This window comes from Stylophora pistillata, chromosome 2 (genome assembly GCF_964205215.1).
Source record: "Stylophora pistillata chromosome 2, jaStyPist1.2, whole genome shotgun sequence".
Taxonomy (NCBI): domain Eukaryota; kingdom Metazoa; phylum Cnidaria; class Anthozoa; order Scleractinia; family Pocilloporidae; genus Stylophora; species Stylophora pistillata.
In genome coordinates, this window is record NC_142520.1 from 32,233,066 (window position 1) to 32,255,245 (window position 22,180).

A 22,180-nucleotide genomic window follows, 5' to 3' on the forward strand; every position below is an offset into this window, starting at 1 on the left:
TGATTCAAAATAAACGCAATATTTGTTCATGGGATAGAAGTATCGACTTTCACAGTAAAAATCAGGGAAATCGGTGAAGGTCCGAAATTTGCCTTATCCGTTCTTAGGCGGACAGCCTCTTAAAAGGGAGCCCTGGACCTTCACCAAGGACATGTTTACCGCATGTGTATGGAAACAGGAAAAACAAAAAACAAGCAAATGAAAGTTGCTCAGTTCTTAAGAAAAATGTATATTTGATGATGTATTACTTCATTTCCTGTTATTATCACTACTACTATTATCGTAATTATTGTTCCTAGCTGGGCGTGCAGTCTACTATGGTAATCATATATGAATAGGGTAATGTCCCTGAAAACTGGATGGAGCGTTTTTACCAAAAGTAGTATTTTAAATGAGTTGAACTAAGGACGCGGCATAACTGCACACAATCCCATGGGTGACTCCACCTCCCTCATTCTCAGAATATAGTAAAATTGATCAGTAAATTGTTGAGGAACATTCTAGACTTGCGTCTTCGGAATGATCACAATCGTGATTTCCCCATCCATAGTTATTGCACTCGCTGATTTGTAACTCATAACCTGTGCAGTCTAAACCATCAATCCATATCTGACCAGATCCTTCACCATGCATGGCACTGTCAAAGGCTTGAGTGGCTGAAGGGAAGCCAAGCTGTCTGCAGATCACGTGAGCGTCATTTATGTCCCAGTTATGGTCACAAATTGTTCCCCATTGTCCGCTATGGTAGACTTCCACCCTCCCAGTTAGTGCCGTGCTGCCTCCAATAAGGCGGATTGTGTTATAAGCTGTAAGAAAACAATGCAAAAGAACACAATTATTACTATATTTTAATAAGGTCGCAATAATAGTAAGTATGATAGATATTGTAAGAAATATACAACTTTTTTGAAAGACATGTTTCGGCATGCATATGCCATCTCCAGTCAATGAGTAACTGAGTGTAAACAATGATATACTATACAAGTAGATGAATAAATTATTTACAATAAGATGTTATACAAAAGCGGGTACTAATGGGGTAGCGATGGGGTCTCCGTTAGCACCCATCCTAGCCAATCTTTTTCTTGGTTTCCACGAGGAAACGTGGCTATATAATTTTAACCATTCGACTCACCTACTTTATAGGCGTTATGTTGACCTTTTGTGTCTTTCACATTGAACAGGATGCTATGTCATTTTTTATTACATTAATTCGCGCCACGCTAACATAAAATTCACTTTCGAGAAAGAGAATGATGGTAAACTCTCCTTTCTCGATATATTTATTGACAACTCTTCGATTGATTGTCTTTTTTCAGTTTTTCATAAAAAAAACCGTGCACTGGTCTCCTAACAAATTTCTTTAGTTTTATTCTATCATGCTATAAAATTGGCCTTATCCGAACTCTTATTGACCGAATCTACAAAGTCAACAACACCTCTTCCGGCCTTCAAAACGATCTTAATAAACTTTCCAAGACTTTAAAACGTAATTTTTTTCCTTCGCATATTATTGACAGAACTTTCAAGCGGTATCTTGACGGGTCTTCCTCTCAAAAAAGCCGGAACATTAATGATGACAATAATACACGTTACTTTAAACTCCCTTTTGTCGGCTATTATTCTAAAATAGCGAACCTTAAAACTCCGACAACTCACCAAGCGCTTTTGCAGATCGGACCTAAATATCAAACTGTTTTTCACTTCTTTTAAAATTAAAAACATGTTTAGTGTTAAAGATCGTACTCCTGATGCTCTAAAATCCATGGTAGTTTACCAATTTTCTTGTGCGGGATGTAATTCCCTTTACATTGGCGAAACTACTCGCCACTTTTCTACTAGGATAAAGGAGCACACGGAAAACGATAAAAACTCGCATATTTTTAAGCATTTCAACAGATCTCCTTCTTGTAAAAACAAATACGCCCCTTCTTGTTTTAGTATTCTGGATTCTGCTAACAACTCAATTGATTTCAAACTCAAAGAAGCTTTTTATATGAATAAGATCAAACCTGAACTTAACAAACAATTACAGCATTATAACACTTTTCAAGCGTTCTAGTTTACACCTTTGATGTTTCGGTGTCACGTTGTAATTAGTACCCGCTCTTTTATTACATCATATTGTAAATAATTTATTCATTTACTTGTATACTATATAATTGTTCACAATCAGTTACTCATTGACTGAAGATGGCATATGCATGCCGAAACATGTCTTTCAAAAAATTTGTCTATTTCTTACAATACTATATTTTAACTTTAATTCTATCAAGTTTTTTTTTTTCTATCAAGTAATCAAAAACTCTTCACTGTAATGGATGTGGCTACTTAGCAAATAATCCTCTTTAGGCGGTTCGTATCCCGGACTATAATGTCCGCGGCCCAAGAAACGAATAATTGGCCAAGAAGCGAAGTTTCGGGGGCAAAATAACGTAAAATTTTGAGGACAATCTCTCATCCAGGCAATAACAGCCGACATACCATACAGTGGTTTATTTATTCTGACTCTCTCATTAATTTTCGTTTTGTGAATTGACAGCGAGTTTTTTTGAAGAGTTTTTTTGTACTTTCCGGAACAGCAGTTGAGATCAGCTTTTTAAGGTCACTACCACTGGACTGTACAAACGAGTTCGTATTTCTTTCATAAAAACAATAAAGATGAGATAGTTGAACTCTTCAGTCAATTTTTTTTCTGCTGACTTCCTTTCGTTTCCACGGATATAATCGGACGACTAGCATCGACGTAAACGGGGGTAATTGCGTGATAACTGTCTGGCGTTTTTGTACCACGTGACCTAAAATTGTAAATAGAGTCGCTCTAAAATTAACGGGTGGGTTATAGTGGTGGATGTTCTACTGAGCTGAATAGCTGTTTTAGTATATACTAAAACAGTGAGATAATATGGCACAATAATATGACTTTAACTCACTTATTCCTATGACGGTTACAAAATGTTCGGGCACAAATCCCGCGCGTGTTATTCGGTGAATAGTCTACAGTTACTCCATGAGCGTGCGTTGGATACGAGATGGTAAATAGACAACGAGGTGTGTACCGCCGAGTTAGCCACAACCAATCTCATATCCAACTAAAAGTTGAATAACAAAGGATATTTGGAGTTTGGTTATCACTTTTTTGTTATATACATATAAAAAAAAAATTGCTCTTGACCTTTTCATTCATTCCTCTGTTATTTTGCTCCTGTTTTGCGTTTGCCGCATGGCTAATTCACCGATAATTATTTTTTAGAATTTATGTCGCTTCTTAATTTTTATCCATTCTCTGTTTCTGGAGCGCATGCCTGCACCAGATAAGGAAAGTGGTTAAATTTGGCTCTCTCTCTCTTGAAATATAATTCAGTTACATCGACCTCTTAATGAATCTGCCTCATTTGTTTATCTCTGAGTTTCATTGAAAGAAATGCAGTCGCAGTAATTGGGGACTTTTGATCTTGCAAACTTGTAAATGCTTATATCTCTAATTCAATTTGCCCATGGTTTGAAAGCCACTTTGTCATTTGAGAGAACCAATTCGCGCGAAAATAAAAGCTTGAAGGAAAGTTAACAACAATTCCCCGAAGTGGAGATGGCTAGTGGTGGGTACTAACCGAGCCACGAGGTGGCGAGGTAAACATCCACTGCTAGCTACCGACACTAAGGTAAATAGTTGTTTAAACAGCTATTTATATACTAAAAGAGTGAGACAATGTAGTTTAAAATGACGATTCCAATTCACTTACTGCTGCCACGACTAAATTATTTTCGGAGGTGAATGGTAAGGGATATTCGGAGTTTGAGTAGCCAATCAGAGCGTGCCTTCAACCCTATCCACCGTTTTAGTATTTGCTAATAATGTTTATTCAGTTCATCATTCTTTCTTTCTCAATCACTTTAACGGTAATTACGAGCGTACAAGAATTTGACAACTTCTGCAAAGATGTCTTACCGTGGTAGCTTGCCGCAAACCCAGAACTTGAAACTTTGCTGTCACTATTAAAGGTAACATAAAGCTGATTGGATGAGCTTGTGATGATTGCAGGCGAGGAGGTTCCATGATATTTGCCCATTAAAGAGGACATCATTGATCCGTCATCGTACACGGAGACATAATCGTGATTTTCCTCAGTATCAAATTTGAAAAATATTAGTTCCACTTTGTTACTAGAAAATATACTCCAACTGCAATTCACGTTATCAGCGTAAGTACCATCTCCGTTTGAATATATCATTCCACTTGAACTTGATCGAACAGTCCACAGGTTGGCACATGAACCTGAAACAGTCGCAAATGGCTGGCCAGATACTGAAAAAGGCGATAAAATAAGGTTAAATAATGAAGAACAGATAAATAAATACCACGTTACCAAGTTATGCAGCAAGGCCGAGCTCAAGATGAAAGCACAAACTATGGCCCTAAATTTCGTACGTTCCAAACAGTTTTTACAAATCTTAGAAGGCCGATTCTCCAAGAAATACCTTTAATCGAAACAATACTTACTATGGTAGTTTGCTAAGAACCCTGATTTTGTAACGGAACCATCAGATGTAAAAGTAACGAAAAGCTCATGAGAAGAGCTTGTAATGCTAGCAGGCAGTGAATCTCCATCATATTCGCCGATCAGAGTAGAAGAAGAAGAAGGGCCATCGTACACTTTAACATAGTCATAGCCAGACTCAGTTTGGAATCTTATGAATGTAAGTTCCAGTTTTGCATTAGAAGATATACTCCAGCTGCAGTTCATGTCGTCGCTGTATTCTTTATGCATGTTTGAGAATATTACACCGCTTGCGTATGATTCGACATTCAACAGGTTTGCACATGAACTAACGGCCGTCACAAAGGATTGGCCTTGCACTGATAAAAAATCACAATGAAAATACTTTAAAGTTAGTAGTTAAATAGACAAAAAAATTATGAATAAATCGCTTGAAATCAAAGCACTCTTACTTGCTAAAGTATGAATGAAGCGAGTTGATACTTACTATGGTAGTTTGCTAGGAACCCCGATTTTTTAACGGAACCATCAGATGTAAAAGTAAAAAAAAGCTCGTAAGAAGAGCTTGTAATGCTTGCTGGCAGTGAGTCTCCATCATATTCACCGATCAGAGTAGAAGAAGAAGATGGGCCATCGTACACCTTAACATAATCATAACCAGACTCAGTTTGGAATCTTATGAATGTAAGTTCCAGTTTTGCATTTGAAGATATACACCAGCTGCAATTCATGTCGTCCAAGTAAGTTCCATCGTAATTTGAGTATGTTAGCCCCGTTGTGCTTGTTTCTATGGTCAAAAGGCTTGCACAAGAACCTGTGATTGTCACGGACGACTGTCCAGATACTAGGAAAAACACCATGAGTTCATTGAGTAATTCGACCGGTCAGTCAAATAAAACCTTAATCATACAAACGATAAATCAAACAGTCGATTAATCACACTTTCAAGCCATACAGCAATTAATCACTCACAAAATCGATCAGTCTATCAAGCAATGCATTGTAATTCGACCAGTCAATTAATTTGTATGGGTAATAACACGATTTCAAGAGCAGTTCGGGATAAATCGCACGAGGGACTCCCTTTACAGCTTACTACACATTCAAAATCATCAATTTCCGTGCTCTTGTTGCATGAGCCATACAATCAACCCTCTCTACCGAAACCATTTAACCCGTATGGGCATTTCTAAACATCACGCTCTTCCATGCTATCGTCGCGCGAGACGAACAGAAAAACTCTCTGCGACACCATCAATAGTCAGTCAATACTCGAACACATTTTTGCGCCATTGTCGTTCAAGCCAAAAAAATCACGCTTTTTTGTGCTATTGTCTCCCGATGAAACTCCCTCTGCGACTTAATCAACCCCCAAAATGTTCCGACCTTTCCATGTCGTTTAGAAAATCACGCTCTTTTTTTCAACTGTCGTTCGAGCTTATCGAGAAACCCTTCTCTGCAACGTAATCGACATCCAAAGTAATAAACTTTCGCTCTCATGTTGATCGAGGCTCACTTTTTTCTTAAACTATAAATCGAACTTATTGCTTTGAAATTCGAGCTCCTCGAACGTCACTGTCCTCTTGTTCCACAGTGAAAGGCCTTCGTTGTGATTATAACGCTAACTCATAGACTATAGAGATGCGTGTCGCAAACTTTCTATCACGAATCATCGAGGTTTGCACTCTTTCTGAGTCAGGTATCAGCAGTCATTGCACGAAGGCTATCACGCTCGAAATCATCCCGGTCTTTCTTACAAACTGCTGCATTAACTCCTCGACAAATTTGTTCAATGCCTCAGTTTCGTCCGTTTCAATACTTTTGTTATAGCCGTATTTGAAGGCCCAAGACTTCCAGGCTTTTAGCCAGTAATGTTTGCTTTGATGGGTGCTTTTGTTCTTAGCACTCTTTACTTTCTCCTTTCCTATCCGCCGTTTGCTTTGTTGAGCTCTCGCGACCTTACGGTCGACCAATCTAATAACAACTTTCTGCACTTAATTTAACTTTATGCACTCTAAAGGATGATAGATTGACGAGGTCTCAGTCAATGAGCATGACGCTGAAATTATTTTAAGCAATTTACCAATCATTGAATTAAGTGTTCCTACCTGAACACGTGTTTTTGCCATCTCCTTCGTATCCTGGTTTACACTTACAATCATACGAGCCAATCGCATTCACACATTTAGCAACCTCGTGGCAGACGTAGGACCCCTTTTGACACTCGTCCACATCTATGGGTATATGCATTATATTCGCAATAGTCATAAAGAGAAAGAAGAACATTTCACAATTAAATGTTCCTTAAAAAGTCAGGATTTGAATGAATCATTGCGTAACCTTGAATCTGTACATTCTTTAAATAGGGTTGTCAATAATTTCTCTAGGCGTATTGTTTTAAATTTGTGTCCGATAATTTAACACTATAGATCAAATTTTGCATCAAAGCCCTTGGCAGTCGATTAATATCATCAGGTGCATCAGGATTTAGATTGATAATAGTACACTGCTTGACGAAACGAAACAATAACGAAGTTAAGGTACATCAATGTTATATAACTCATAGAGGGTTTATTATGGTCTGGCGGTTTGGCGATTTAAGCCAAGTTTAAGTGCCGGTTTGCGGTTTCATTCACATTTATCTGGCGGTTTACGGTTAAGAAATTATCGTGCGGTTGCGGGAAATCATAAATTTAGCTCTCGGTTTTCGGTTCTTGCGTGTTTTTGTGGCGGTTATTCAAACAGAGTTAAGAGGCTCAGAAGACTGAGCGGTAACTTTATCTTGCTTAAAGCTTCTCTCTTTAACAAAGGATTGCTTTTTAGGGCTAGACCAAGTCAGTCAGGGCTTCCCTCTGTGTCCCTCTGTGTCCCGACCATGTGGGTGGGGAGGTAATTTGATATAAGGCCAGGCTTCAAAGCTTCGAGAGGGTCACGAAAGCACGTGGAAAGATGGCGGACGATGTGGCGAATGTCGATATAATTAAATGTGTTGCCTTATTTTACAAGCTTGGGGCTGCGCCAAATTTGTTATGAACATCTCGAGCAATCTTTGTGTTTGTGAACAGCCCATTAGACGTCAAAACCTTTTTGTTCGCTGGTTACTGAATGGAGTCCTATAGAAATAGTTTGTTCTGTTCTTAATATCTTGTGGTCTTTGTGAGGAGAAGTACGGTAATTGAGCTAACATATCGCAAAGAATTTGCTACGTGCTGTTAAAGATCGGTTATGAGGATAATCGTCCTACCTGTAGGGCGGTGTCGGTTTAAAAAAAAAAAACAAAGCGGTTTGAGGTTTCGAAGGAACAAAATATGGCGGTTTACGGAATGTACGACCCCCTATAATAGACCTTCCTCATAGTCACTTAAATAACACTTGGAGATTCAATGTCGTTCATGGTCACCCTCACTCTACCAAGTTACCCTGATATTGTGAAATTTTACATGAGATATTTTTTTTTTATTAACAACAACGCAATATAGAAAGAAAACAAACTACTTTCTGGGACGTTTCACAAACCTAAACACTGTGTATTACCGTCTCCAGTGTACCCCGGTAAACACGAGCAACTATAGGAACCTTGCGAGTTCACACACTGTCCTTGTGCATGACAAGAAAATAAACCATTCTGACACTCGTCCACATCTGGTAAAGAAAGTAGAAAACGTCTTTAAAGCTAATCTATCTCTTATTGATTAAAACTAGCTACAGTTTCATAAGAATTAAAAGACGACACCAATTTGGGATTGAGAGACTGACTAAAGTTGATTTCAAACATTTTATGAAATCCAAGTTACACATGTTAAGAATTTTCGTAACTCATAAATGGTCTCGTGGCAATGAATTTCTCAATGCAGATTAAGACAGTCTAGCATGATATGCTTTGATTTACGGGAATTTCGAACATTTTGAATTATAACACCTGTTTCATATTTATGTGGTAAAACCTTGAAAATAAATTGTCACCGCCAATGCCTAAGATTGGCCATGAACACGAGTAAAAACTTTTAAAAGAATCACATCTTCGGTATAGTTTCCAATCACTATCATACTAGTCATAAGAGAGAGAGGTGAATTGATAATTTATTCTAGTTAGTCATCGTTATGTCGTGAGTTATTATTGTCATCGTTATCATTTTTCATATCATTTTCGTGTGGATTGGTACCTGAGCAAACCTGCTGACCATCTCCCTCGTATCCAAGTAAACACGTACAGTTATGAGAGCCATTCACATTCACGCATTTTGCTTGCGCATGGCAAGAATGCAAACCTGTCTGACACTCGTCCACATCTGTTAATGAACATGTTATACTTCAGTTATATTTAAGTTCACACAGCAACCAGGTGGACGTTCAGACATGGTTTGATGCTACACTTGTCTAAAGATATAATGAATGCAACCGAAATTACAATTCATCGACCCAACTTTTCGACATTCCTGTATAGTGCTTTCATCAGGGGTCATCTGATCCTTGCAGCAAGAGGCCCTTATTTATATGCTCACTAATTAGCTGTCTTTTTTTCTGACGTGGTGTAAATAGGTGTCAGGTAGTAAGCCGTCATCATCACGATTTAAAGGAGCGTGGGCAGAGTTGATATGCCAAGCTTCCAAACACCATACAAAAGGGTTGGATAATTCTAAAATTTTCACCACTTATCCTCGGTACCACCAGCGCCTTTGTTTGGAAGCTTGGTATATCAACTCTGCTCACGCTCCTTTAAATCATTATGATGGCGAGTTAGTAGATGTCATACTTCACTTATATTTTACGCGGAAGTTGTATCCACAAGTAACTTTCGCCACCAGTCTCATTACTATTGGTTTCCGTTACTCTCAAAGCTCTCCTATCATATTTTTGATGGTCTATATTCCGAACTTATTTCCCCCTCTCTATATATCCGGCATTTTCCTTTGATCAAAAGAAATCTAAAAATTTTACAATATCGTTATAAAATGAGCGATTGATGTTTTCCTGATGTTGGCTTGTCAAAATCGTAACTCAAGGATGCAGCGAGAAAACGCAACAAACACTAGACAACGAAAGATATATATGTATATATATATATATATATAGGAAGTCTGCAAGTCGATTTTCGCGTGGGACAGTGCTCAATACGTTGAAGCAGAGCAGAATAAATATTATGAGAGGAAAAAAGGACGTAACTACATTTCCCGACAAGCCTGTTTCGTGAATCGCTTCACTCTTCAGGGGTTTAATGAAAGAATATTCATGTGACTATCGTTTATATACTAGGAAAATTTGCATAATGCGCGGTAAACTTAAAAACTTTAAAGTTCAGTTGTTGCGTAGCAACGCTTTGTTTCTGTGTCGGCATGAAGATACGAGTTCGTTACGCTTATTTAGTGATGAGAGGTCGGGTCGGTAAATTATCAGGAATTTTTCTTTTAGGCAGAGGTTGCATCTTTTATTGGAGCTGTTGTAGGGAGAGTTAGATGATAAGATGCGCCATGAGATAGAATAGTCAATGTTGTCGTTCTTGAGTGTCCAGATGTGTTTGCTAAGTTCGGTAGAGTTTTTGTGCTTGGCGTGGCGGAATGATGCGGTGTGATTTCTGTGTCTTGTTTTGAAGTCGGTTTCTGTGAGTCCGATGTATGTTTCAGAGGTGTTGTTGTCGTTTCGTGTGACGGTGGCTTGATAAACGACTGAGGATTGAAGGCAGTTACCATTGAGCGGGCAATTGTTCTTTTGTCGGCAGTTGCATGTTTTGTTGGTTTCCGTGCTGTCTTTGTTGTCTTTCGTGTAAGGTGGGTGGGACGAGTGTAAGATGCGCTTGTTGTGGTTGTCGATGACCTGTTTGGTGTTGTTCATACAGCTGTAACTGATTTTGATGGTGTTACGGTTAAATATTTTGCGGAGGCTGTGGTCCTTAGTGAAATGTTTGTCGATTAGGCTGAGGAATTTGTGTCCGATATTGGTGCTGACGTTCTTGCTGAATGGAGGGTTGTACCAGAGGATGTTGCTTCGCTGCCTGTTTTTGCGTTTTGCAGTCGTGGTGGGTTCGTAGTGAAGGGTGTATTGGTATCCGCTTTCGTCAAGTGCTTTTTGGTACGGGGGGGCGGTTCTGTCGAATGAAGCTTTGTCTGATGAAAGGGATGAAAGTCGTTTGTTGATGTTGGCAGGTATGTTCTTTGTGGTGATCGGTGGATGATTGCTCTCGCGGTGTACGTACTGTAGTGTGGTGTTAGGCTTTGTGTAGGGCTGGTAGGTGCTGTTGTTTAGGTTGAGAGTGACGTCTAGGAAGCTGATAATCTTTTTGTTTGCTTCGATGGTGATACGTAGTCCGTTGCGGTTGAAGATGCGGCAAATTTCCTTCTTTATGTTTTCGGTGCCTCTCGGCGTGGAGTTGGTGGTGGCTAGTCCGTCGTCTCTGTAGAGTCCTACGTTGATGTTGAGGTCTTGTAGCTGTGAAAGAAGGAAACTTCCTACTAGCTCGCACGTTTCGGCGCCGTCGTAGCTGCCCATCGTGACGTCAAATGTCGTTTCTCCTTTCTTTTGCCAGGGCTGCTGCTTGTGTATGAGCGTTGATTTCTTAGCGTGGGTTATGATGTTTCGTTCGTCCATGGTGATGTTGTCATATGTGGATGCGAAGTCAAGTGCTTTGTTGAGAAGGTCTTGGCTGATGGATGGATAGAATTCCTCGATGTCGAAGCAAATAAAACTTAGGTGTTGTTTGTTTTTTAGGGATTTGAACCACCCGATTGCGGAGGCGGTGTTTCTCCACTGGTTGAACTTGGCTGTTCTCATGATTTTGCTGTTGATTCTGTCGAGTATTCTTTTGTCGAGTATTCTTATCATCTAACTCTCCCTACAACAGCTCCAATAAAAGATGCAACCTCTGCCTAAAAGAAAAATTCCTGATAATTTACCGACCCGACCTCTCATCACTAAATAAGCGTAACGAACTCGTATCTTCATGCCGACACAGAAACAAAGCGTTGCTACGCAACAACTGAACTTTAAAGTTTTTAAGTTTACCGCGCATTATGCAAATTTTCCTAGTATATAAACGATAGTCACATGAATATTCTTTCATTAAACCCCTGAAGAGTGAAGCGATTCACGAAACAGGCTTGTCGGGAAATGTAGTTACGTCCTTTTTTCCTCTCATAATATATATATATATATATATATATATATATATATATATATAAGTGTAAAACGATGAAACATGAAGCAAACTTCTAACTGTTCCAGCTTTAATGTGGCGACGTTTCGGCCTTCGGCCTTCTTCAGGTGGAACGTATTTACATAGAAATTAAAAATTAAAACTTAAATCGTAAAAATCCATAAAAATTCTTAATTTCTAGGTAAATACGTTCCACCTGAAGAAGGCCGAAGGCCGAAACGTCGCCACATTAAAGCTGGAGCAGTTAGAAGTTTGCTTCATGTTTCATCGTTTTACACTTACTTAACATTTTCCTTGAAGCACTGTATCCTCCGCGATCCTTCTACCGGGAGTTCATCATTTGGTTTACCCTTTTATTCTGTTTATATATATATATATATATATATATATATTTTTAATCAATAATAATGCAATATAGAGAGAAAGCAAAGCACTTTTTAGGACGATCCACAAACCTAAGCACGTTGCCTTGCCGTCCCCAGTGTACCCGGGTAAACACGTGCAATTATAGGAACCTTGAGAGTTAATACACTGGCTTTGCGCATGACAGGGAAATGAACCATTTTGACACTCGTCCAAATCTGGTGAAGAAAGGAGACATGTCTTTTAAGGAAGCTTATAGGAGAGATAGCGAGCTAACAGTACATTTCTTAACGAGGACTGCATACACCTCCATACTTGTTACAAGCGACGATAATTTTGGGTTAAGAAACTGACTAAAGCTGATTTTATTCATTTGCTATAATGGAATTTTGATATTGAAAGGATTCTTTCCGTGACTCCCAAATAGCCCCGAGAGAGCTCTGCAGTGGTAATAGAAGTTGCAAAACAGAATGAAACATTGGGGCATAACGCGCTTTGATTTAAGAGAATTTCTGATATGTTGATACCTGAGCAAACCTGCTGACCGTCCCCCTCATATCCAGGTAAACACGAACAGTTATAAGAGCCATCCACATTTATGCATTGTGCTTGTATATGGCAAGAATGCGAGCCCGTCTGACACTCGTCCACATCTGTTAAAGAACATTTTGTGCTTTACTTATAATTAAGAAAGAGGTGGCTTCCAGACGACATTTTTACAATGAGTCTCTTACTCAGATACAATGAGTCTCTTACTCAGATACAATAGCGAAAATCAGACCTGAAAAAAATCAGGCCTGTACGGGATTCGAACCACTGACCTTTGCGATACTAGTGCAGCGCTCTACCAATTGAGCTAACAAGCCAACTGGGAGCAGGCCGTTAAGTTGATTCGTAATAAACCCGTGATTATAAATCAGATACAATGTAGATATGAAGTTCATATATTTTGAACTGCGGTATTAGATACTTATGATGCACGATCCTCGCAGTAGAGAGCGCTATTTATGCAATAGCGAAAATCAGACCTGAAAAAAATCAGGCCTGTACGGGATTCGAACCACTGACCTCTGCGATACTAGTGCAGCGCTCTACCAATTTTTTCAGGTTTGATTTTCGCTATTGCATAAATAGCGCTCTCTACTGCGAGGATCGTGCATCATACGAGTCTCTTACTATTCGTCTTCCACGAAATTTCTTAAACTTGACTATCTTCCAAACTAAGATCGTCCTTTTTCGCATCTCATTTCCTCCTCCGTACTTGTCATAGATTAGGACGTTATAAATTATAATGGATGACTTGCAGTAAGCAAACATAAAAAACAAACAACAATGACAAGAAAACTGAAGAAAACAGAAAAATTCATATGCAAAAAAGTCTGCTTTCATTTCCACTTTCTGTTAGGTAAGGAAAATTGTAAATTACCTGAGCAGGCATGGGTACCGTCTCCCGCGTAGCCTGGCAGACATCTGCAATCATAAGAGCCCAGTACATTGACACATTGGCCTTTTACATGACAGGAATGAGAACCAGAATGACATTCGTCCACATCTGTTGAACACAAGTGTTTGCTTCGGTGAGACAAAGGGTAATTGGTACAAAATGAAAAACAGAATTACGCGAATGCAGCGCATTTTAAGCGATACCGCTGCCGTAAAAATCGTGAAATTAATTGTAGCAGGCACTTCGTGTAGATCTATCCTGGCTTGGGATCACCTCATTCACAACAGACACAGTTCCCTCGGCCTTATTTTTCAGAGCAACGTGAAGAATCAAGTTTGGAATGCACAAGATAATGTCCCAGTTTATTGGGTGTTATCAGTGTGTAAAATCCCTTCATAATCAAACCGTCTCTTACCGGTGCAGGTTCTGCCATCCCCAGTGTATCCGCTTTGACATATACAGTCAAAAGACCCAGCTGTATTTTGACAAGATGCAAAAGGATCACAAACGGCAACTGAAGCATCGCATTCGTTGTAATCTAAAGGTAGAAAAATAGCAAGCAGCCATTGACAAAAGAATGCAAAACGATAATTTCATTCCTTTATGAGGTAATTCTCTAATGTGGCTGATGATAAAAGTGTGCTCTATTATGTCAAAAACTGCTGTTGATGTGGTATACGTCCGATGTGGGAAAAGCAATGGACTACACCTTATCTCTATTTCAAAATAATTTCACGTATTTATACTGTAGAGAGGGGCGAAAATATGACTTTTTTCCAATGTTCAAGAGAAACAGTTCCCTGATGGTCTCTTCTTCTCACCAGTGCAGGTTTTTCCATTTCCAAAGAACCCAGATTTGCATGAGCACAGATATGATCCAATAATGTTTTCACACTTGGCATTTGCGTCACAGACTAGACTAAGAGCACCGCACTCGTTTATGTCTGCAATAAAGAAAAAATAACAACAAAAAGAATAAAAAAAACTATCGTGAAAGCAAGCATGATTCCATAAACCGGTAAATATATGAAAATGACCCAAAAGAACCTTTCACATATTTCTCAGAAGCTGAGTGAAAAAAAAGGAAAAACTGGGAAAGGGGGAAATAAATGAAATAAAATAAGTCGGGAGAGAAATATTGGAAAAGCCTTAAGGATTGCAACAATAAACAAAATAGAGAGGTCTTACCAGTGCAAACTTTTCCATTCCCATTAAAGCCAGCCTTGCACGAGCAAACATATGATCCGCGTGTATTCTGACAATCAGCGTTCACATCGCAGGGTTTGACTTGACCCTTACACTCGTCGATATCTTAAGAAAATGAAAACAAATGCACTATCTCTAGCCAACATGTTATGGAGTATACTTTTTAAGGGCCACCATCATCGCATTTAATGATATGTCACTAAACGTTAACATACGATACCCATGCGTTCCCTTCGTACTAACCAGTGCAATGTCTCCCGACGAACCCAGCTTCACAAGAGCAACTAAAAGAACCAACAGTGTTCAGACATCCAGTTGCATTGACAGCACAAACAGGTTTGGACGCGCTGCACTCGTCGATGTCTACAAAATAAATCAACCAAAAAAAATAGATGAAAAAAACTTCAATAAACATTGACATACGTATTGCCTTGAGTTTAGTACAGAGAATATTGAACGCTATCAAAACTGATTTCTTTTCTCCTAGACTTCCACACTAAGAATCGACGATAAGAAATAAAGTTAAATTTTTCTGACGAAGTCAGCTATTATTAAACTATTATTCACGTTGTTCGCCATTGCATCACTTTACCCGGAATAAGGCTCTGTGCAGACGTCGCAGAGACTATATTTGAACAACTCAAACGGGAGCAGGAGACAACTTCTGGGTCATTATCTTTGCTTGGACATAGATAAAGATCATGTAATCTATTATTTTACTTGGAACATTTTAATAAAATATTTCCTAATTGTCATCATACCCAAAATCATCCAATAGATTGTAAATGACAACCGGAAATGGTATTGAAGTGTGTGAAGTATAAATTACCTTCCTTTTCCATGTTACACTGGGCTTGAACAACTTCTCCAGGTATTATGGAATCGAACCAATATTTTCCGTTGGTGGAATGTTCTCTCTCACTTGCTTTGATTTCTGTACAAGTTTCAGCTGGCAGCTCAGGGATTGAGCCGAGGGGAACTACGAATATATCAAATTAATTTTTGGTTTTGAAGCATGAAGCATTAATTCTGAAAAACCAATAATCACGTGAATGATGACGATGCATAAGGTTTGTACACTGTTTCTCTTGTCTGTTTTGTTTCTTTAAGTTGTTATAACATTTGTTTACTTATGAATCATGTTATAAGACTAACCTAATTTCTTCTTTCCTCTGGTATAATATCGGTAAGGGTCAGAAATGAAATCTTCAGGTCTGGCTTCTTTAGTTCGGTCATTCAACTCGCATATGTCCTCCAAAAAGACATAATTAAAGCTTTGACATCTGAAATGGTCGTTGCAGGCCTGGTCGCACTCAAGAGCGTTTGACGTCTTGAACGTCTTGTATGTGTGCCTCTGTAACATCATGCTCAGTGAAGAAAAGTCGTTCTCACACTGCTGGGTGACTATTTTGACAAAAATCACACACAGGACGGTAGCAACTAGTACGTTGTTTACATGGAGTGCTGGATCCATATTTGTCATTCCGACCAAAACTGCAATAAAAGCATCTCTGTGATTTATTAAATGTCGATCAATTTTGGGTGTGTTTCCGATTTTTTTCTTTTCTTTTAAAGCATTACACTCGTCTATATGTACAATTATGCTGTTAAATAACGCGCAGCGTAAAACTACAAGCTTAGTCTGGAAATAATCAATAATCAAAAGGCTCCAAATGCAGATCCCTTAAGGATATTTTGAGCGATGAAGAAATTTGTGTCTGCGCTTTCTACTAAGGTCTTAGATAATTGTTTATAGCAGGAGCGGAAATCGAGAACTTCCAAATGAGAAGGCAAAACATGTTTTGAATTTTCCTAGTTTATTTCATGGACTCTCGAGAAACATTTCTTTAAAATGTTTGAAATCGGGGCTCTTGCGAAAGAGCCCCCGATCTTAGATTCTCTTTCGTGCATCATCTCAGCATGTTTTTCAGGGTTATTCGTAAGTACGCCAGTAAAGTATGACCATTTAAACTTTGAATGAGACAGCAAAATGCAACAAACCTTTTATAATATCATCGGTCCTGATTACTGGTTACCATGCGCAGCTGTCGAAATAAAAGCAATGCTGGAATTTTGCTATTACTCTTGAGCTGCCGCGAAGAGTTTTGCCTCTTTTGAAGAGGATCTCGATAAATGGATCATATTAATAATGGTGTGTGTTCCTGTTTAGGAGTTAATTGAACTCGGCAGTAGTTAGACCGCCTGCTGTTCTGTTTCTAATACTTATAACAGCTGTCTAATGGCATGATTTATCGGTATCAATATGCGATATTATGTTCATGATGCTATTTGGTTTGTTTCAATCATATTAAACAAAAAGGTTTTACGCAAGTATTACTAAGCATGCCTATGGAAAATTCAAATGACTTAACAAGTTTTGATATCTCGACAAACTGTCAATTGGGTATCGGTAAATTCTACTCGACACTTGACATTTTAAAAACGCCAGAAAACGCTTCGTCTATTTTTTCCTTTCTTTTTTTTTTTTTTTAAGTTTTTTTTTTTTTTTAATAATTACATATGGCTTGCTTTTCTGACAAATTGCCTCTCCGTTGTTTACAAATGTAGACAGGTGCTTGAAGTCAAATTACAGGAAGACAATATTGAACTTTCGAGCATGTCGATGGCCTTGCCTCCATAAGGACTCCTTTGAAAACAAGTAGAATAAATTTTGAAAAAAATCAATACTTGGCCCCAAACACACTGTTTCAGACATGCAGAAAACTAGAAGTTTTGCTATGGGTATCACAGGATTTTAAAGATGCAAGGAGGAATTTTTTAGTCGCTCGGAAACGAGATGTTTTGCCAGATATTTGACAAATAAAACATAAATATTCAAACTGTTCTAGTGTCAACCATGGAATTAGGAACTGACGGCTTCTGAATTTCGTGGTATATATTAACTCAGTCGAGGTGCTGCATAAGTCTTGGACGGGCTAGATAGTTGACAACATGCGCAAATCAAGATTTTTATCGTCAACAATTGCCTTTAATAAGAACAGAAAAGTTCAAAACAGTTTGATGGTGATTATTATTTGTGATGGCAGAAACATGTTCGCATTTTGTTTGCTTTTTTTTTTTTTTTTTTTTTTTTTTGTTGCTTTTTTGCTTTGTTTTTGGGGCACAGCAAATTCAATAGACGACCGTATTCATTAAGAGCGCTATTTATCTCAAAATATAATAAACCGCATTGTAACTTTTCGTTTGAGGAAGGTGACATTTTTACATAAACAAAAACGTAGAAAAATTCCTAACAACTTAGTCACATGATCTGTGACTCTTGATCTGAGACAAACTGATTGTACGTGGTGTGATGTGAGGTCCGCAGCCTTCTCGCCGATCACTCCTAGTGTCTACCTTGCCAGTTTACTGTAAAGCACCAGAACTTTGGAAACAATATTTAGATTTCCCTCACCGCAAATATGCTGGTTTTTGCAAAATCGACGAGGCTTGCATGGGAATAGCCACACGAAGGATTATGATAGTGCTCCACGTTTTCGAAGACAAAATTCCCACGACAAATATTCTCTCCAAACGGTATAACACTTTTAAGTGCTTGTATAAAAAAATGACAAATTCTCTGAATATACTGGGTAATTTCTTTCATCAAAGTTATGATTTAATTCCATAATTCAGGTGACATTTATCTCAGTTATCAAGTATGATAAATTACCAGTGCAATCATATAAAAAAGAAAACAATTTTCACTACTGGCCAATAAGGACCCTTAACAATAGCAACGACAACCCCGACAACGCACACGCACACATTTATCTCAATAGCTTTTACTTTAGATTTTCACACTTGTTTTTTGTATGTATTGCAAAACATTCCCCATGTGAATACGGAAAAAAAAATTTAAATATCAAAAATGACCACAGCATTGGTCATTCGACACCAGGCCAGACTTGGTCACTTCACGTCACAATTGAAGGATGGCATATGGGTAAGCATCCTTTTTACTATAGCAATTCTACTGGCTGTCGTAAAACATTGTTATTTCCGTTCTACCGTCCTCTTTCAAGTCTCTCTTAAGACCACTTCTGGCAATTACTCACGTAACAAATGACATTATTGGTTCTCATGATCTTAGAATCAAAATTATCTGGATACTGAGATGTTATTAACCAGCAATAAGTTCCGGCAAATTTTGAGATATCTAACGAGCTTTAATGATTAATCGCTATAGCAAGAAAGTTTATACCTGCCCAGTTTTGTGCAAGGCTCAACTTACCCGGCACAATTCATTTACCGGGTGCTCTTCTTCAGTAAGTTGACCGTTCAATTCCCAAGATTTGATTGTTAATTCTCCCATCTAGCTGCTGTGCATCTTTCTCTGCAAATTAGTGACGAGAATTTGATGTAAGATCAAGATTTTTAGATTTTAGGAGTTTAAGAGCGAATTTTCTCAATTTCGCCCATATTTCAAAGTGAAGTAGGCCTAAGAGTGAAACAAACCACTGCGTACTTCGTTTGGCTGAATATCGATTTATTTTCGAGAAAATCGATAACAACTGAATTCCGACAAAATGTGGCAGTTTTGAGGCTCAACATTTCAGACGCATCTCGGAGCGTCGCATCACAACATGAAAAATTAAGCCTGGATTGATAAAAAATACCAAATCTTGAAAAACAACATCAAAACATATGTTGACTGCAATTTCAGCAATTCTTGACCATTTATTTACAGAATGTAATTGAATTTATCCGACCTACTTCCAACTAGATTAAAAATAGGTCAAAAGTAGCCCGTGATTTAATTATGTGCTATACAAAATAATTAACCGGAAATCTGGGTTTCGGAAGGTGGAAGGTAGTTCTTTTGGATCGAAAAGGATTTTTTGGAGAAATGATTCGGGGCGATTTAATCTAATTTTAAAGTTTGATAAAATGCGCCGATTCGACTGTGTCGTCAATTAGTCGAAAATGTACACATACTCACGCAAACTCAATTTTTTCGCATTTTACGTCCAATCTACTGCTTATATAACATAATATGCTCTTACCTTCCATGTTTCTGAGGATTGCAGTCCTGAAATTGTTGCATCTCCCTCACAATAGCGATATTACCACAGGTAAACCAGGCTCACTGTCTGTGTCACGTACACGTGGTTAAATAGAGAGAACATATGGGGTGAAGTTTAGGTCTGGAAATTTTCATGAAAATGGAAATAAAAATCAATGAAACCTACCGTGTGGCGATTTGTTGTTGTCCTTAATATGTACACGAAGGTTCGGAAAAAATACTTTTCTTCGTCTATCCTTTATGTAGAGAGACAAGGTGGGAGGCTGACGCCAGCGTCGGGAACCGATCGACCCAAGAATAACTCTAAACCGTGAATCCACTAAAACAGCTCCAGCTTGAAACGCGAAGCCAGCAGGCTCCGTAAAACTTGTACGTTAACCCACTAGAATGGCGGCCCGCAACCGTTGGCATCACAACTGGTCCAGTTCGAGATTGCTCAAAGTTTACCTTTGAGCAATGTAGGATTCTCCTCACTCCACGGAACATAGCATTGTACAGTTCAAAGGTAAACTTTGAGCAATCTGGACTCCCCTCACTCCACGGGGACTTATTATACTCGTCACCAGGTACCCCGAGCTCAGTGCCAGTTTGAATTGGACCAGTTGTGATGCCAACGGTTTCGAGCCGCCACTCTCGTGAGTTAACGGACAAGTTTTACGGAGCCTGCTGGCTTCCCGTGTCAAGCTGGAGCCGCTTTAGTGGATTCACGGTTTAGAGTTATTCTAGTTCTACGTGCTCGGCGTGTTTATTTGGCGACTGGATTGGATTTTCGTCAAAAAAATTTGCTGGATTGAGGGTCGATGGGTCCCTGACGCTGCCGTCAGCCTCCTACCTTGTCTCTGTACTATGAAGCAAAGGTGAAGAAGAGTATTTTTCGCGAGACTTCGTGCACATATTGAGGACAACAGAAAATCGCCACATGGTAAGTTTCATTGATTTTTATTTCCATTTTCAAGCAAATTTCCAGACCTAAACTTCGCCCCTTCTTCTCTCTCTTTAACCATGTGTATGTGACACAAACAGTGAGCCTGGGTTACTTGTGATAGTGATTGTTCACAAAGTGTATCTCAGGGTTTTCAAGTTTCTATTTAGGGGTTCTTACATTCAGGGGTTCTTACAATCAGGGGTCTTACATTCAGGTTCTTACATTCAGGAGTCTTCCATTTAGGGGTTCTTACATTCAGAGGTCTTACATTCAGGGGCTCTTACAATCAGGGATCTTACATTCAGGGGTTCTTACAGTCAGTGGGTCTTACATTCAGGAGTTCTTACAGTCAGGGGTCTTACATTCATGACTTCTTACATTCGGGGGGTCTTACATTCAGGAGTTCTTACAGTCAGGGGTCTTTACATTCAGGAGTCTTCCATTTAGGGGTTCTTACATTCAGGGGTCTTACATTCACGTTTTCTTACATTCACGAGTTTTTACAGTCAGGGGTCTTACATTCAGGGGTGCTTACAATCGGCAGTCTTACATTCAGGGGTCTTACATTCACGGGTTTTTACATCCACGAGTTTTTACAGTCAGAGGTCTTACATTCAGGGGTTCTTACATTCAGGAGTCTTCCATTTAGGGGCTCTTACATTCAGGGGTCTTACATTCACGGGTTCTTACATTCACGAGTTTTTACAGTCAGGGGTCTTACATTCAGGGGTGCTTACAATCGGGGGTCTTACATTCAGGGGTCTTACATTCACGGGTTTTTACATTCACGAGTTCTTACAGTCAGAGGTCTTACATTAAGGGGTTCTTACATTCAGGGATCTTCCATTTAGGGGTTCTTACATTCAGGGGTCTTACATTCAGGGGTTCTTACAATCAGGGGTCTTACATTCAGGGGTTCTTACATTCAGGAGTCTTCCATTTAGGGGTTCTTACATTCAGGGGTCTTACATTCAGGGGCTCTTGCAATCAGAGATCTTACATTCAGGGGTTCTTACAGTCAGGGGGTCTTACATTCAGGAGTTCTTACTGTCAGGGGTCTTACATTCATGACTTCTTACATTCGGGGGGTCTTACATTCAGGAGTTCTTATGGTCAGGGGTCTTTACATTCAGGAGTCTTCCATTTAGGGGTTCTTACATTCAGGGTTTCTTACAGTCAGAGGTCTTACATTCAGGGGTTCTTACATTCAGGAGTCTTCCATTTAGGGGTTCTTACATTCAGGGGTTCTTACAATCAGGGGTCCTACATTCAGGGGTTCTTACATTCGGGAGTCTTCCATTTAGGGGTTCTTACATTCAGGGGTCTTACATTCAGGGGTCTTACATTCAGGGGTTCTTACAATCAGGGATCTTACATTCAGGGGTTCTTACAGTCAGGGGGTCTTACATTCAGGTGTTCTTACATTCAGGGGTCTTACAGTCAGGGGGTCTTACATTCAGGGGTTCTTACAATCAGGGGTCTCACATTCAGGGGTTCTTACAGTCAGGGGGTCTTACATTCAGGTGTTCTTACAGTCAGGGGTCTTACATTCAGGGGTTCTTACATTCAG

General features: G+C 39.1%; 1 protein-coding gene across 3 annotated transcripts; it reads right to left on the reverse strand.

Moving 5' to 3' along the window:
* On the reverse strand, positions 1-20,326 carry LOC111341115 (uncharacterized). 3 transcript variants are annotated; one of them, XM_088750821.1, is made up of 17 exons: positions 16,661-18,138; positions 15,815-16,153; positions 15,489-15,638; positions 14,903-15,022; positions 14,642-14,764; positions 14,275-14,397; positions 13,869-13,991; positions 13,436-13,561; positions 12,537-12,662; positions 12,102-12,227; positions 8,663-8,788; positions 8,016-8,141; positions 6,608-6,733; positions 4,987-5,343; positions 4,502-4,858; positions 3,950-4,306; positions 1-806 (listed from the first exon to the last, which is right to left on the reverse strand). In XM_088750821.1, the coding sequence occupies exons 2-17, from the start codon at positions 16,140-16,142 to the stop codon at positions 478-480; spliced, it is 3,123 nt and encodes a 1,040-aa protein (XP_088606947.1). In that variant the 5' UTR covers positions 16,143-16,153; positions 16,661-18,138; the 3' UTR covers positions 1-477. The 3 variants fall into 3 exon arrangements, with proteins under 3 accessions (XP_088606947.1, XP_088606948.1, XP_088606949.1); XM_088750822.1 differs by lacking the exon at positions 8,016-8,141 and having other exon boundaries at positions 15,815-18,138; XM_088750823.1 differs by lacking the exons at positions 1-806; positions 3,950-4,306 and adding an exon at positions 19,666-20,326 and having other exon boundaries at positions 4,332-4,858; positions 15,815-18,995.
* Positions 20,327-22,180: the final 1,854 nt, after the last annotated feature.

What these genes read in the sequence shown, in the direction of transcription:
- LOC111341115 (XM_088750821.1), bottom strand. Translation starts at nt 16,142, where the DNA reads ATGACAAATATGGATCCAGCACTCCATGTAAACAACGTACTAGTTGCT. An exon ending in CGGTCAGCAGGTTTGCTCAG is followed by an intron (nt 12,228 to 12,536) that starts GTATCAACATAT and finishes TTTCTTCACCAG; the next exon opens with ATTTGGACGAGTGTCAAAAT. An exon ending in TGGCAAAAACACGTGTTCAG is followed by an intron (nt 5,344 to 6,607) that starts GTAGGAACACTT and finishes TGTTTTTCCTAG; the next exon opens with TATCTGGACAGTCGTCCGTG.